The 13,953-nt window shown below is 42.8% G+C and overlaps 1 protein-coding gene across 2 annotated transcripts; it reads left to right on the top strand.

Moving 5' to 3' along the window:
* Positions 1-1,694: 1,694 nt before the first annotated feature.
* On the top strand, positions 1,695-6,246 carry LOC308098967 (tripartite motif-containing protein 16-like; the record flags this gene model as incomplete). Of its 2 annotated transcripts, XR_013934340.1 has the most annotated exons (3): positions 1,695-1,944; positions 3,323-6,002; positions 6,048-6,246. XR_013934340.1 is itself a non-coding variant. In XM_080447449.1 (2 exons), the coding sequence occupies 2 exons, from the start codon at positions 1,695-1,697 to the stop codon at positions 4,882-4,884; spliced, it is 1,812 nt and encodes a 603-aa protein (XP_080303575.1). In that variant the 3' UTR covers positions 4,885-6,246. The 2 variants fall into 2 exon arrangements, 1 of the variants encoding a protein (XP_080303575.1); XM_080447449.1 differs by having other exon boundaries at positions 3,323-6,246.
* Between the last annotated feature and the right edge of the window lie 7,707 nt (positions 6,247-13,953).

Genomic DNA, 13,953 nt, shown 5'->3' with positions numbered 1-13,953 from the left:
ACTGAGCTTGACTGACCTGACCTGAACCCCATAGAGTAGGGGTGGGCAGCTTTGATGATGGAGAGGGCCACTATCTTTCCACACTGTCACACAAAAGTAGCAAAAAATTGCAGATCTACAAGCTCAAAACGCGTCGCAGAGCTATTGAGCTATTTTTGAATTGGAATCCTGAAAACTAACATTTTTATTTAATTTTAGTTATACTTATGTTAACTTTATGAACTTAAATACAAATACATTGGACATAAGAAAGACAATAGAATGTTAATACTAGTCATTAAGCTACTAATATAGACTGAAGTCATTCAAGTGGGTCATGTTTGCATGTTTAGAATCATAACAGCTGAAATCAATAATATATCACTATTCTGATATTAACCTGTGGGCCGCATTAAGTGAAGGTGGGGGCCGCATGTGGCCCCGGGCCGCCAGTTGCCCATGTATGACATAGAGAATCTATACGTTGTATTGTCAAGAGGAAGATGTGAGACACCAGACTCAACCATACAGATGAGCTTAAAGCTGATATCAAAGAAAACCTGGGCTTCCATAACACCTCAACAGAACCACAGGCTGATCACCTCCATACCACGCCCTATTGAAGAAGTACTTTGTTCAAAAGTACTAAGTACATAAATTGACATACTTTTCAGATGGTCGACATTTATGTATTATAAATTTAAAAAAATGGTGTGTTATGTAATATTGTAATATTTCGAGATATAGATTCATGATTTTCATGAGCTGTATGCCATACTGATCAAGTTAGTTTTGTTTCTTCCAATATTTCACTTAAAGCATTATGAAAATGGACTTTTATATGGATCTGTATATTGTTTGAATAGACCTAGGTATTATGATTACTTTGATGTGTTTATATTTTATTGGAGTGTTGTGTATTGTGTGTAATGTATTGTGTAGTGTGTGTAATGTATTGAGTAGTGTAGTGTGTAATGTATTGAGTAGTGTGTGTAGTGTGTGTAATGTATTGTGTAGTGTAGTGTGTGTAATGTATTGTGTAGTGTGTGTAGTGTGTGTAATGTATTGTGTAGTGTAGTGTGTGTAATGTATTGTGTAGTGTAGTGTGTGTAATGTATTGTGTGTAATGTATTGTGTAGTGTGTGTAATGTATTTGCTGTGAGCTGTGCTGCTGTTCCTCTACTCTCTCTGAGTCTTTCTTTCTTTCTTTCTTTCCTTCCTTCCTTCTTTGCTGGTCCTGTGAGCTCTTAACCTGACACCGTCAAATGGAAGAAGCTTGCGACACACATTTGTTGAAATCAAATGCAAATGAGATTTCCGGAGGGAGGGGGGTTTACCAGGCTAGTGAGCTCTGCTTTCCCTCAGCTTTTCTTTCAGACTGACTGTGGATCACAGCTACAGTGTGGGTCTATCGGGGGGGCGGAGCTTATTGGTGTGTGCTGCCATTGGCCCATTCAGATTATGGGATGGCCTCTTTTGTGTATGTGTGTCATACACACACACACACACACACACACACACACACACACACACACACACACACACACACACACACACACACACACACACACACACACACACACACACACAGGAAGAACCTCCCATGTCATGTGATTTCTGAGGAAATGAAACCTAACTAAACTCGTCTGATAGTCAGTTAGTCAGACAGACAGACAGACAGACAGACAGACAGACAGACAGACAGACAGACTAAAATGGCGCAGCAGGGAGCTCAAATGGATCAGGATCAGTTGTGTTGTTCTATCTGTCTGGATCTACTGAAGGATCCAGTGACTGTTCCCTGTGGACACAGCTACTGCAGGAGGTGTATCGAGGGTTACTGGAGCCAGGATGATCAGAGAGGGAGGTTCAGCTGTCCACAGTGCAGACACACCTTCATCACAAGACCTGTTCTGAAGAAGAACACCATGTTGGCTGATGTGGTGGAGAGCCTGAAGAAGACGGGTGAGACCTTTAAGTTCTCTTGTAAATAACAGCTTTATTTTATTAGACAGTACAGTCATACACTTGGTCTAAAAGGATAACACAACATCCTATATATTCAATTCATCAACATACTGTAGCATAAAAAATAACATCAAAATGCGATGTCATCAAAAATATAAACGACTATATGAAGAGAGTAAGAAAAAAGGGGGGGGGGGGGGCGTTGAACACCTTTCTAAGGGAGATCGCGTGGCCAGACTGTTGCCTCCCACAATTTTCAAATGATTCCAGTCATACAGTCTGGGACTCAGAAGCTCTGATCATGATTCAAACATAAAGTGGATGTGAAGCCTCCTCCTCACTTCTGATTCGTCTTTACAGTCGCGCAAATCTATCCTAATCCCTCGTGGGATTTGGGGAGGTGTAGTTCCAGACTCTAGATAGCATTCAGAGATTGTTGAATGGTTGTTTAGCTACGTGAGACTAAGGGAGACGTGATATTTACCTCCCCTTTGGCCTCCTGATAGGTGAGACTAAGGGAGACGTGATATTTACCTCCCCTTTGACCTCCTGAAAGGTGACACTAAGGGAGAAGTGATATTTACCTCCCCTTTGACCTCCTGATAGGTGAGACTAAGGGAGACGTGATATTTACCTCCCCTTTGACCTCCTGAAAGGTGAGACTAAGGGAGACGTGATATTTACCTCCCCTTTGACCTCCTGAAAGATGGGGTTTCAGGTCTGTTTTAAAGGAAGCCGGTGATCCAAAGTTTTTAACGGATGGGGTCAGGGCATTCCATACTTGGGTGGCAGTGCTGTAGAAGGATAATTTACCCATGTTTGTTCTATTAGGTGGGTGTTATACTGATATATATATATATATATACACATTTACTAAACCAATAAAGAGATGAAACATCTTCAAAAATATTAAAGGGTTTATCCCCCAAAAATATGTTACGAGCGTGGGAAATGATTATTGATGAAGCTGATGCTTCCAGGTAGGTTTCTGAAGTTTAAACAGCGAGTACAGAAATGTAAACACATGTTGTGATAAACGGTGGTTCATTGTTCTCATGACGTCATTGCCATCCCAGCTGTCTGTCTATCTTGTGTCTCCTAGGCAACCAGAGTAGCTGTGACCTCACTTATGCTCTATTATTATTATTCTTATGCTATATTTATAACAACTTGAGGGGAAAAAATATGTTAGACACACAGTCTGACACAGATTGGTGTTAAGGCAGATAGACTAATAAAAACAATAATTATCAGGCAGCAGACATGCTGGCTCCTATAGGCTACCACATATGAGGGTACATACAGGCACATACAAATGAAATAGATTTTTTTATCAGATTGATAAATACATAATTATGTATCAATCTATCAACAGGACTCCAAGATGTTCCTCCTGATCACTGCTACGCTGGACCTGGAGATGTGGCCTGTGATGTCTGCACTGGGAGGAGACTGAAAGCTGTGAAGACTTGTCTTCAGTGTCTGGTCTCTTACTGTGACACTCACCTCCAGCCTCACTATCAGTCTCCTGCCTTTAAGAAACACAAGCTGGTCAAAGCCTCCAGCGAGCTTCAGGAGAACATCTGCTCTCGTCACAACAAGTTGAGTGAGCTTTTCTGTCGTACCGATCAGCAGTGTATCTGCTCTCTGTGCTCCGTGGAAGAACACAAAGGTCACGATACCATCTCAGCTGCAGCAGAACGTACTGAGAGACAGAAAGAGCTCGATACGAGTCAGCAGAACCTCCAGCAGAGAATCCAGGAGAGAGAGAAAGACGTGAAGGTGCTTCACCAGGAGGTGGAGTCCATCAACCACTGTGCTGACAGAGCAGTGGAGGACAGTGACACCATCTTTACTGAGCTCTTCTCTTCCATGGAGAGAAGACGATCTGAGGTGAAGGAGCTGATCAGAGAGCAGCAGGAATGTGAAGTGAGTCGTGCTGAAGAACTGAGGAGGCGTGTGGAGCAGGAGGTCACTGATCTGAGGAGGAGACATGCTGAGCTGGAGCAGCTCTCACTCACAGAGGATCACATCCATTTTCTACAGCGTTACACCTCCTCCCTCTCAAGGATCAGTGAATCTACACACCCAGTCAGCAGCAATGTCCGTCCTCTGAGATACTTTGAAGATGTGACTGTGGCCATGTCCAAGATGAGAGACAGACTAGAGGACATTCTTACAGAGGAAGGGACAAACGTCTCAGAGACAGTGAACAGAGTGAAGAAATCAAAAAAGAAGAAGAACAAATCTATTCACAGGGGCCAGACAGTACTGTCAACACCACCAGTCATTGTTACAGAGGAAGGGACAAACGTCTCAGAGACAGTGAACAGAGTGGATGTTTCACTGTCAACTCCACCAGAACCCAAGACCAGAGCTGGCTTCTTACAATATTCACGTCCAATCACACTTGATCCATACACAGCTCATCAACTCCTGTCTCTGTCTAAAGGGAACAGAAAAGTAACAATGATGAACAAATCACAATCACATCCTCATCACCCAGAGAGATTCACTGGAACATGGGCTCAGGTTCTGAGTAAAGGGGGTCTGACTGGACGCTGTTACTGGGAGGTAGAGTGGAGTGGAGACATTGTTTATATAGCAGTCTCATATAAAGATATCAGCAGAACAGGGACTGGTGGTGAATGTAGATTTGGAACCAATGATAAATCATGGTCTTTACGGTGTAACAAACAAGGTTCTAGTTTCACACACAGAGGCATTAGTACTGACATCCCAGGCTGTGTGTCCTCCAGAGTAGGAGTGTACCTGGACCACAGTGTAGGTACTCTGTCCTTCTACAGTGTGTCTGACACCATGACTCTCCTCCACACAGTCCACACCACGTTCACACACAAGCTCCATGTTGGACTTTATCTTTATCCTATGGATAGAGGAACTGGAGAAACTGCTGAGTTGTGTGTCCTCAAGTAGATCACACTTCTGTTTTGTCTCTCATGTCACAAGTCCAGAATAGTTCCTTCATTATTTCATTGTTTTTCTCTCAGCCTGCTTTGTGAGCTTGTAGATCAGCTACTTTTGCTATGCGTCGTATGTTGAAGTATAATAGGGTCTTAAAGTGGTTAATAATCTATATTAATATGTTGTTCTCCTTTTGTATTCATACACCTTTTGGTACCATTTGTCTTCTTATTACGTAATCATTACTTTATGGATTTTATATTCCTGGTGAAATATCTTTGTTATTTTTTAGACACTGGTTCTCAAAATAATCATATTTGAACTGAAGACCCCCCAAAATAATTATAATTGAACTGGTGACCCCCCAAAACAATCAGAATAGGGATGCTGGGGTTCAAGTGGTTAAACGTCAAGTATAAAGATATTTTCAATCTGTCCTTTAATGGAAACTGATAGTTTTCCTCGTGACATTAAACTGTATCTTAGGGGCAAAGATTAACATATTTATGTAGTGTAATATGGGTTAGGGTTAAATAGGGTATAAATAATAATAATAAACTTTATTTATATAGCACCATTCATGACATGAATGCAGCTCAAAGTGCTTTAAAGAGCAAAACATTAATACAAAAAATTAAATAAAGCAGAGGTGCTTTACAGAAAAAGCAATAATAATAATTTAACAATAAAGCAAAAAGAAGAGCAAAAACAACGTTAAAAATATTTAGAATAATGGCATTAAAATAATGGCAATAAAATAAAAGCCAAAAAAAAAAGGTAGTGAATCAAGCAAAACAGTGAAGACATGAATAACAACACAGAGATTTAAAAATCAACTAAAAGTAAGAGTGAAGAAGTAGGTCTTGAGCTGTGCTTTAAAGCTATCCACAGAGGCTGTCTGTCTTAGGTGTAATGGTGCTTTAAAGCTATCCACAGAGGCTGTCTGTCTTAGGTGTAATGGTGCTTTAAAGCTATCCACAGAGGCTGTCTGTCTTAGGTGTAATGGTGCTTTAAAGCTATCCACAGAGGCTGCCTGTCTTAGGTGTAATGGTGCTTTAAAGCTATCCACAGAGGCCTGTCTTAGGTGTAATGGTGCTTTAAAGCTATCCACAGAGGTCTGCCTGTCTTAGGTGTAATGGTGCTTTAAAGCTATCCACAGAGACTATCTGTCTTAGGTGTAATGGTGCTTTAAAGCTATCCACAGAGGTCTGTCTGTCTTAGGTGTAATGGTGCTTTAAAGCTATCAACAGAGGCTGTCTTAGGTGTAATGGTGCTTTAAAGCTATCCACAGAGGCTGCCTGTCTTAGGTGTAATGGTGCTTTAAAGCTATCCACAGAGGCTGTCTGTCTTAGGTGTAATGGTGCTTTAAAGCTATACACAGAGGCTGTCTGTCTTAGGTGTAATGGTGCTTTAAAGCTATACACAGAGGCTGCCTGTCTTATGTGTAATGGTGCTTTAAAGCTATACACAGAGGCTGCCTGTCTTAGGTGTAATGGTGCTTTAAAGCTATCCACAGAGGCTGTCTGTCTTAGGTGTAATGGTGCTTTAAAGCTATACACAGAGGCTGCCTGTCTTATGTGTAATGGTGCTTTAAAGCTATCCACAGAGACTGCCTGTCTTAGGTGTAATGGTGCTTTAAAGCTATACACAGAGGCTGTCTTAGGTGTAATGGTGCTTTAAAGCTATCCACAGAGACTGCCTGTCTTAGGTGTAATGGTGCTTTAAAGCTATACACAGAGGCTGTCTTAGGTGTAATGGTGCTTTAAAGCTATCCACAGAGACTGCCTGTCTTAGGTGTAATGGTGCTTTAAAGCTATCCACAGAGACTGCCTGTCTTAGGTGTAATGGTGCTTTAAAGCTATACACAGAGGCTGTCTTAGGTGTAATGGTGCTTTAAAGCTATCCACAGAGACTGCCTGTCTTAGGTGTAATGGTGCTTTAAAGCTATCCACAGAGACTGCCTGTCTTAGGTGTAATGGTGCTTTAAAGCTATACACAGAGGCTGTCTTAGGTGTAATGGTGCTTTAAAGCTATCCACAGAGGCTGTCTGTCTTAGGTGTAATGGTGCTTTAAAGCTATCCACAGAGGCTGTCTGTCTTAGGTGTAATGGGAGTTCAAGGGCACCAATACCGTGGGTGCCTCGGGGCTAAAGCACCCAGGAGAATTGACGAGCACCCATCACAAACTCATCACAAAAAAAAAAAAAAAAAAAAACCTCCGACATCTGCACTTCATGGAGTAATTATTTTGAACCAAATTAACCGAATTAACCGCTTTAAAGTAACAAAAAAACAAAAAAAAAGTTACAAACCCGGACTAAAATGAGATGGCTGGCCGCGTTGCGCACCCAATAGCGCGGACATAAATTGGCGCCCCTGTGGGAGTTTATTCCACGCTGTCGACCCGTAGAAGCAGAATGCTGCTTCACCGTGTTTTTTGTGTGTCATTGTAGGCACCTGGAGCAGGTCAGCACTAGAAGACCTGAGGGGCCGGTTTGGAACATATCTAGGCAGGCGGTCATAGAGGTAGGAAGGTGCCAGAGCCAAGGTTCTATAAAGTAACAACGTCATTCAGGGGTACCGTGGATGATAAAGGTATTTATAGGATGACCAGGGGCCTGTTCCTCAAAAGGTGAATTAGAGCTAAAGCCTGGCTTTTCCACCTATCCTGGCTTAATTTAGCCAGGATTAGAGCTGAGTCGGTTCCTCAAAAGGTGAATTATCTTGAAGATTAGTTTAGCCAGTTCACCCTGGCTAAGTTTAGCCTTATCCGATTCCTCAAAAGAGAATTGAAGCAAGCCTAGCTTAGTTACCATGGCAATTTAGCTGTGAAGTTAGCCTGGTCAGGAGCAGGCTAACAGCCAAGCTTACTTAATCTAGTGCCTTGTTCTTCAAGTTTTTCCACAGTTAATTCAAAACATGTGTTTGTATATGGACTCATTTTTATGACCCTGCATTCAAATAAAATGAAATAAATACAATAAGATATAATCAAATGAATTACTGAAATAGTGTGTGACCATGAATCATAATCATAATTGTTTCACAATGACTCATGTGATATGTAATTGTCACTCTGTTATAGTTAACACTATAGTTCATCTTGTTGTTAGATGTTTGATAATATATTACATTTTTTTTTGAATATTATAAAAAATGTCTGACACATACATACACACACATATACCCGTAACTAATCATTTATATATATATATATATATATATATATATATATATATATATATATATATATATATATATATATATATATATATATATAAATTATTAGTTATGGGTTTAAAGGAGCCTCTTTGTAAGTCAATGAGGAGCATATTTTAAATTATCAATTTCTAGTCAATGGAGATTTTTTTTTTTTTTCTTGTCTACCTTTGGAGTTACATCATGATGGCAAGGTAACTACACAACCCAAACCTCTACCAAAGTGGTCTTGCAAATGTGGGGTTATTTATTGCGTGTCTCGTCCCGTCCCGTCCCCCCCGCTCATCCCGTCACGGCCCCCTGTCGCGGTCAACCCCCCCCCCCCCTCCCGTCCCCCGTCCCGTCGTGGCCCCCGTCGCAGTACACCCCGTCCCGTCCCGTCCCGTTCCCGTTCGTCCCGTTCGTCCCGTTGCCCGTCCGTCTCAAACACACACACACACACACACACACACACACACACACACACACACACACACACACACACACACACACACACACACACACACACACACACACACACACACACACACACCCCCACACACACACACACACACACAATTCAATTCAATTCAAAGGGCTTTATTGGCATGAGAAAACATACGTTTACATTGCCAAAGCAGAAAGCATAATACAACAATACAGCAATACAATCAAAACAAAAATATGTACATTTGAAAGTCAGAATCTTCGATAGGTCAATTTCTATGTACCAAGATCACTGGGTGCAGGTATAGTGCCGGAATATACACAATGATTAGTCTTTAGGGTGGTTGTGTTCCGTTTGATATCCTTCTCCTATCACAGCAACTCACGAATCTTGCTGCTGTGTTTGCACATTGTTGTACTTCGCCCAGCAGGTATGGGAGTTTTTTGTCATTGGTCATGTTTTCAAAATCTCCGTGTGTGGTTGTAATCTGTGGGAAGTATGTGTCTCTGATGTCTTGGTACAATGGACAGACGGTTAGGAAGTGTAGCTCGGTTTCCACTTCATTTTGTGTGCAGTGGGTGCATAGTCTGTCTTCTCTCGGGATACAGGTCTGCCTGTGACGACCTTTCTCGATCGCAAGACTGTGCTCACTGAGTCTGTACCTAGTTAAGATTTTTCTTTGTTTTGGGTCAGTCACGGTGCTCAGGTATTCTGCCACTGCGTATTCTCTGTTTAGGGCCAGATAGCATTCTAGTTTACTCTGCTTTTGTGTTGCTTCTTTCCAGTGTGTCAGGTAGTTTTCCTTTTGCTGTTTTATAATTTGGTTTAGTCCAATGGGTTTTCTATCTCGTGGCTCTGTTTGTGTTTGTGCCCGGAGTTCCAGGGCCAGCTGGCTGAGGGGGCATCTCTCTAGGGTTTCGCTGTGTGTGAGTGCCTTGTTATGGAGTGCATCTAGGTCACTTTCTTTTAGGTGGTTGTAGAACTTAAGTGCTCTCTTTTTTATTTTGATAATTAGTGGGTATCGTCCTAATTCTGCCCTGCATGCATTATTTGGTGTTTTTCGCTGGGTACGGAGAATGGATTTGCAGAATTCTGTGTGTAGGGTCTCGGTTTGGTGTTTATCCCATTTTTCAAGGTCATGGTTTGCTAGTGGTCCCCAGATCTCACAACCATAGAGGGAAATTGGTTCTATCACAGTGTGTGTGCTTGCAATACTTTGCCATGCTTTCTCCCTGGATCTATTTATTGCTGTCGCGTTTCCTTTCTTGCTTAAATACATTTTACTTCCTTGTATGATTTCATGAGCTGCTGCAGTGCTGCTATTCAGCCACAGAGAAGAACGCTGCTCTGGTTTTGGACTCCGTGATTGGTCAAGTTCAAGGATTCTGCGCTCGAGTTCATGGTCTTTTATAGAAATACGTCGCTGGCGAATCGCCGCCCATTCAGCCTGGCTTCATTATCCTGGCTGGACACAGCCTGGCTTGACATAGCCTAGCTCGACAAAGTTGCTCCTTTTCAGCCTGGCTTGGCGTCTGAGGAACGGAATAAACGAGGCTTTTCGGACCCGACTTTGTCAAGCCTGGATTTGGCTTAAGGCCAGGCTTTTTTAATTCACCTTTTGAGGAACAGGCCCCTGAGAGACAAAGAAGTTCTGGTTTACATGAAGCAGGACTGGAGGACACTGCTTCATGTCCAAGCCTATCACCAGACCCCCCCCCCCCCCCCCCCACACTCACAGAAACACTCTTGAGGATGTTGCTGAGAGAGAGAGAGAGAGAGAGAGAGAGAGGGAGGGGGAGATAGAGAGAGAGGTAGGGAAAGACACAGAGAGGGAGAGAGGGAGAGAATAAAAGCGAGGTAGAGAGAGAGAACTTTGACCTTTAAAAGCACCTTTATTAAAACACGTAAATACATGTTGCATCACAGTTTCAAATACCACCTCTTATGTAGGCTACTACTCAATTTGTACAAAACAAAACCTAAAGAGAAACTTTTTCAAAAAGAAAGGCACAATTCTCCCTCCTGCACTGAACACAGTGGCCCTCATTTATCAACAGAGTGTATAAACCCGCTTATATTTTTCCATATATTCGGCCGTACACCAACGTCAAAGTCACATTTATCAACGAATCCTACACAGCCAATCCTAGCGTACATCAGGTCGGAGCTTTGATAAATCTCACGTCTGAAAACGAGCGTCATTTAAATAACACGCCCTTAAATATTCACAAAAGCCCCGACTTCACGACCCAAACAAAGCATGAAAAGCCAATAAGAAAGAGTTTCCCCCGTTCGCCTCGCCACACACGCACTCGCCCCCCTCTCTCTCTCTCTCACACACACACACGCCCGCCCAACTTTGTCTTTCATGTAATCCGTACCGTAGCGGTACAATCTTTGTCACGTAGGCTTGTAGCCTACATGAATGACATATTATGACACCAATCACATCGCCATGAATGGAATACTTTTGTATATTAATTTATTTAACCCATACCGAGCAGTGCGCGTTCGAGTTACACTAAAATAAAGCCGTCACGTAGGCTATTCCCATTTCCCAGTGAGACTCGGACCGTCGGACGGGTCCCGTCCCGCTCCGCATTAATGAGAGATAGCCTGGAGAGAACATTAATGAATGAATCCTGGTGTGTGTTGGACCGTGGGTTAAATGTCTGATCTCCCGGTGGCCATGAAAATATAACAACAGCGCCGTTGCACCAGTCTAAACTCCCGAAAGTGCTCTCGCAGAAGCCTTGTATATTTTGAAAATAGCAGATCTACAAGCTCAGAACGCATGCTGGCTTGTGAGCTTGTAGATCTGCTATTTTCAATGCAGCCAGATCTGCAATCTTATCTGAATGACTGTTAAAGCAGTTTGTTTAAATTACTTTATAAAATGTTTCACAGGGATTATTTATTAGTGTAGATATACATTTAGGAGTGGATTATGTGTCTAGATGCCTGTCAGACAGTCAGAAAATGATGCTCTGCAGGTCTAGAATGGAATAAACGGGCGCAGCCAAAGTCAACAACTGGTCCCGATCAGACGTGAGATTTCAGCTTAAGGTAGGATGAAGCCCACGTCAGGATATATTGATACATGCCGAAAGGTGCAGTGATCTCGCCATACGGCCATTATTTGGGCTGCACCGCGTTGATACATGAGGGCCAGTACGTCTTCCTGAGCCCAAAACAGGCTAAAAGCCTCTAAATTGTCCATTATGTTTAACAGACACTGACTCTGCTAGCATAAGATCCATGGGCAGGGCGTTCCAGAGCAACGGTTTCCCAGACAGAAGAAAACTGCTGACTCATATTTCAACAAGCACACACACACACCTTTATGTGTGTGTGTGCTTGTGTGTGCACACACACACACACACACACACACACACACACACACACACACACACACACACACACACACACCTTTATGTGTGTGTGTGTGTGCTTGTGTGTGCACACACACACACACACACACACACACACACACACACACACACACACACACACACACACACACACAGAGGAAGAACCTCCCATGTCATGTGATTTCTGAGGAAATGCAACCAAACTAAACTCGTCTCACTCAGACAGGTGATAGTCAGATAGTCAGTCCCTTAGACAGACAGGCAGGCAGGCAGTCAGTCAGTCAGTCAGTCAGTCAGTCAGTCAGTCAGTCAGTCTTTGGCCTACAAATATATAAACTGGAGGAGTCTGATTTCACCTGATTTCACCAGAGTAAAACATCTTTGGTACTAAACCCAATATACTTCTAATATCTCATAATACTATCTAATAATCTGATCCTGATAGCATTATTGAAACAAGTCCCCAGGACTGTTTTATGTGTCATCCTTGTAGCCTAAATGTCTTACTATACCTCTGTGCTTGCCGTTTTTTAAAATAAATAAAGTATTCCATCAAAGACCAAGTATTCCACCTCAACCAACATCTAGACAGACTAGATGAGGGAGAGAGGACACTAGAATACATTATGTTGGCAGAATACATTCATACCATTACAGAAACATACTATGACCCACAATACACCATACTGTACTAGTACTACATTAATGTGTGCTCTGAGAGGAAGTGGTGGGAGATCTATGATTACCTGGGCACATGGGTGGCACATGGGTGACACATGGGTGACACATGGGTGGCACATGGGTGGCACATGGGTGGCACATGGGTGGCACATGGGTGACACATGGGTGGCACATGGGTGGCACATGGGTGGCACAGGGTTCAAATACCTGCCCACCACTGCCGAGGCTGAAGGCCAGTCCAGAACAATGCAATGACATGCTAGCAGAACGTTGTAGAGAACAGTTTCAGGGGTCTGCCCGGGACTCAAACTATAGTGAAAATAGCAGATCTACAAGCTCACAACGCGTCGCACTGTGGTGTGAGCTTGTAGATCTGCTATTTTCACTGCTTCTTAAAGCATTTGTTTTCGAATTTAGGGAATTTCTATGATAATATTTTTATTTGATCAATGAAATTACTTTTGAAAAATGTTTGAATTTGTTTTTGTCTCTTGACTATTTTTTTGATTTGTGTGGAAATCTTTAGAACATCTTTTAAAATGATAATAATTAATGACAACATTTAGGAGACAAAAAAAATCAAGGGATATTCACTCGTGACCCACGAAAAAATGATCTGTGACCCACAAATATGTCCCGACCCACTGTTTGGGAAACAGTGCTCCAGAGTAGGAGTGAACCTGGACCACAGTGCAGAGGTCATGACCTCCAGAGTAGGAGTGAACCTGGACCACAGTGCAGAGGTCATGACCTCCAGAGTAGGAGTGTACCTGGACCACAGTGCAGAGGTCATGACCTCCAGAGTAGGAGTGTACCTGGACCACAGTGCAGAGGTCATGGAGGAGCTGCTTGAAGTCCAGGATGAAGTTTACAGTCACTGATGATTTGGGGCGTCATGTCATCTGCTGCTGTTGGTCCACTGTGTTTAACAAGTCTGATCTCACACAACACGGTGAAATAGCACGGACTGACAATTCCGTAAATAGACGACTAGAAAACACCAAAAGCTGTGCATAGGAGACGCGAATCGCACGGTGAAATAACACGGGTTGCAACCCGGAAGCAGAGCTGAAGCACAACATGATTTACCATTCTGTTCCTATCAGTATATAACTGAGACAGCGCTGAGTAGGCTCAAGCGAACTTCGCAACGTTCGCCACGGCAACTCCCTCGTTTTAGCTCGCTCGGTGGTGCCTCTCGTGGCTCCAGTTCGCTTGAGACTGCGTCATGGTCCCAAACTTAACGCCTCTGTCATGGTCCCAAACTTAACAAAGTCAATGGAGGGGATTCGCGGCTCCATATGCACGGCTTTTTGGCGTTTTCTAGTCTATTAAAAACTATTTACGGAATTGCAGACCGTGTTATTTCACCGTGTTGGGGTGA

Source organism: Gymnoscopelus braueri (assembly GCF_963280865.1).
Source record: "Gymnoscopelus braueri genome assembly, chromosome: 13".
Taxonomy (NCBI): domain Eukaryota; kingdom Metazoa; phylum Chordata; class Actinopteri; order Myctophiformes; family Myctophidae; genus Gymnoscopelus; species Gymnoscopelus braueri.
This window is presented reverse-complemented; position numbering and strand designations above follow the sequence as displayed.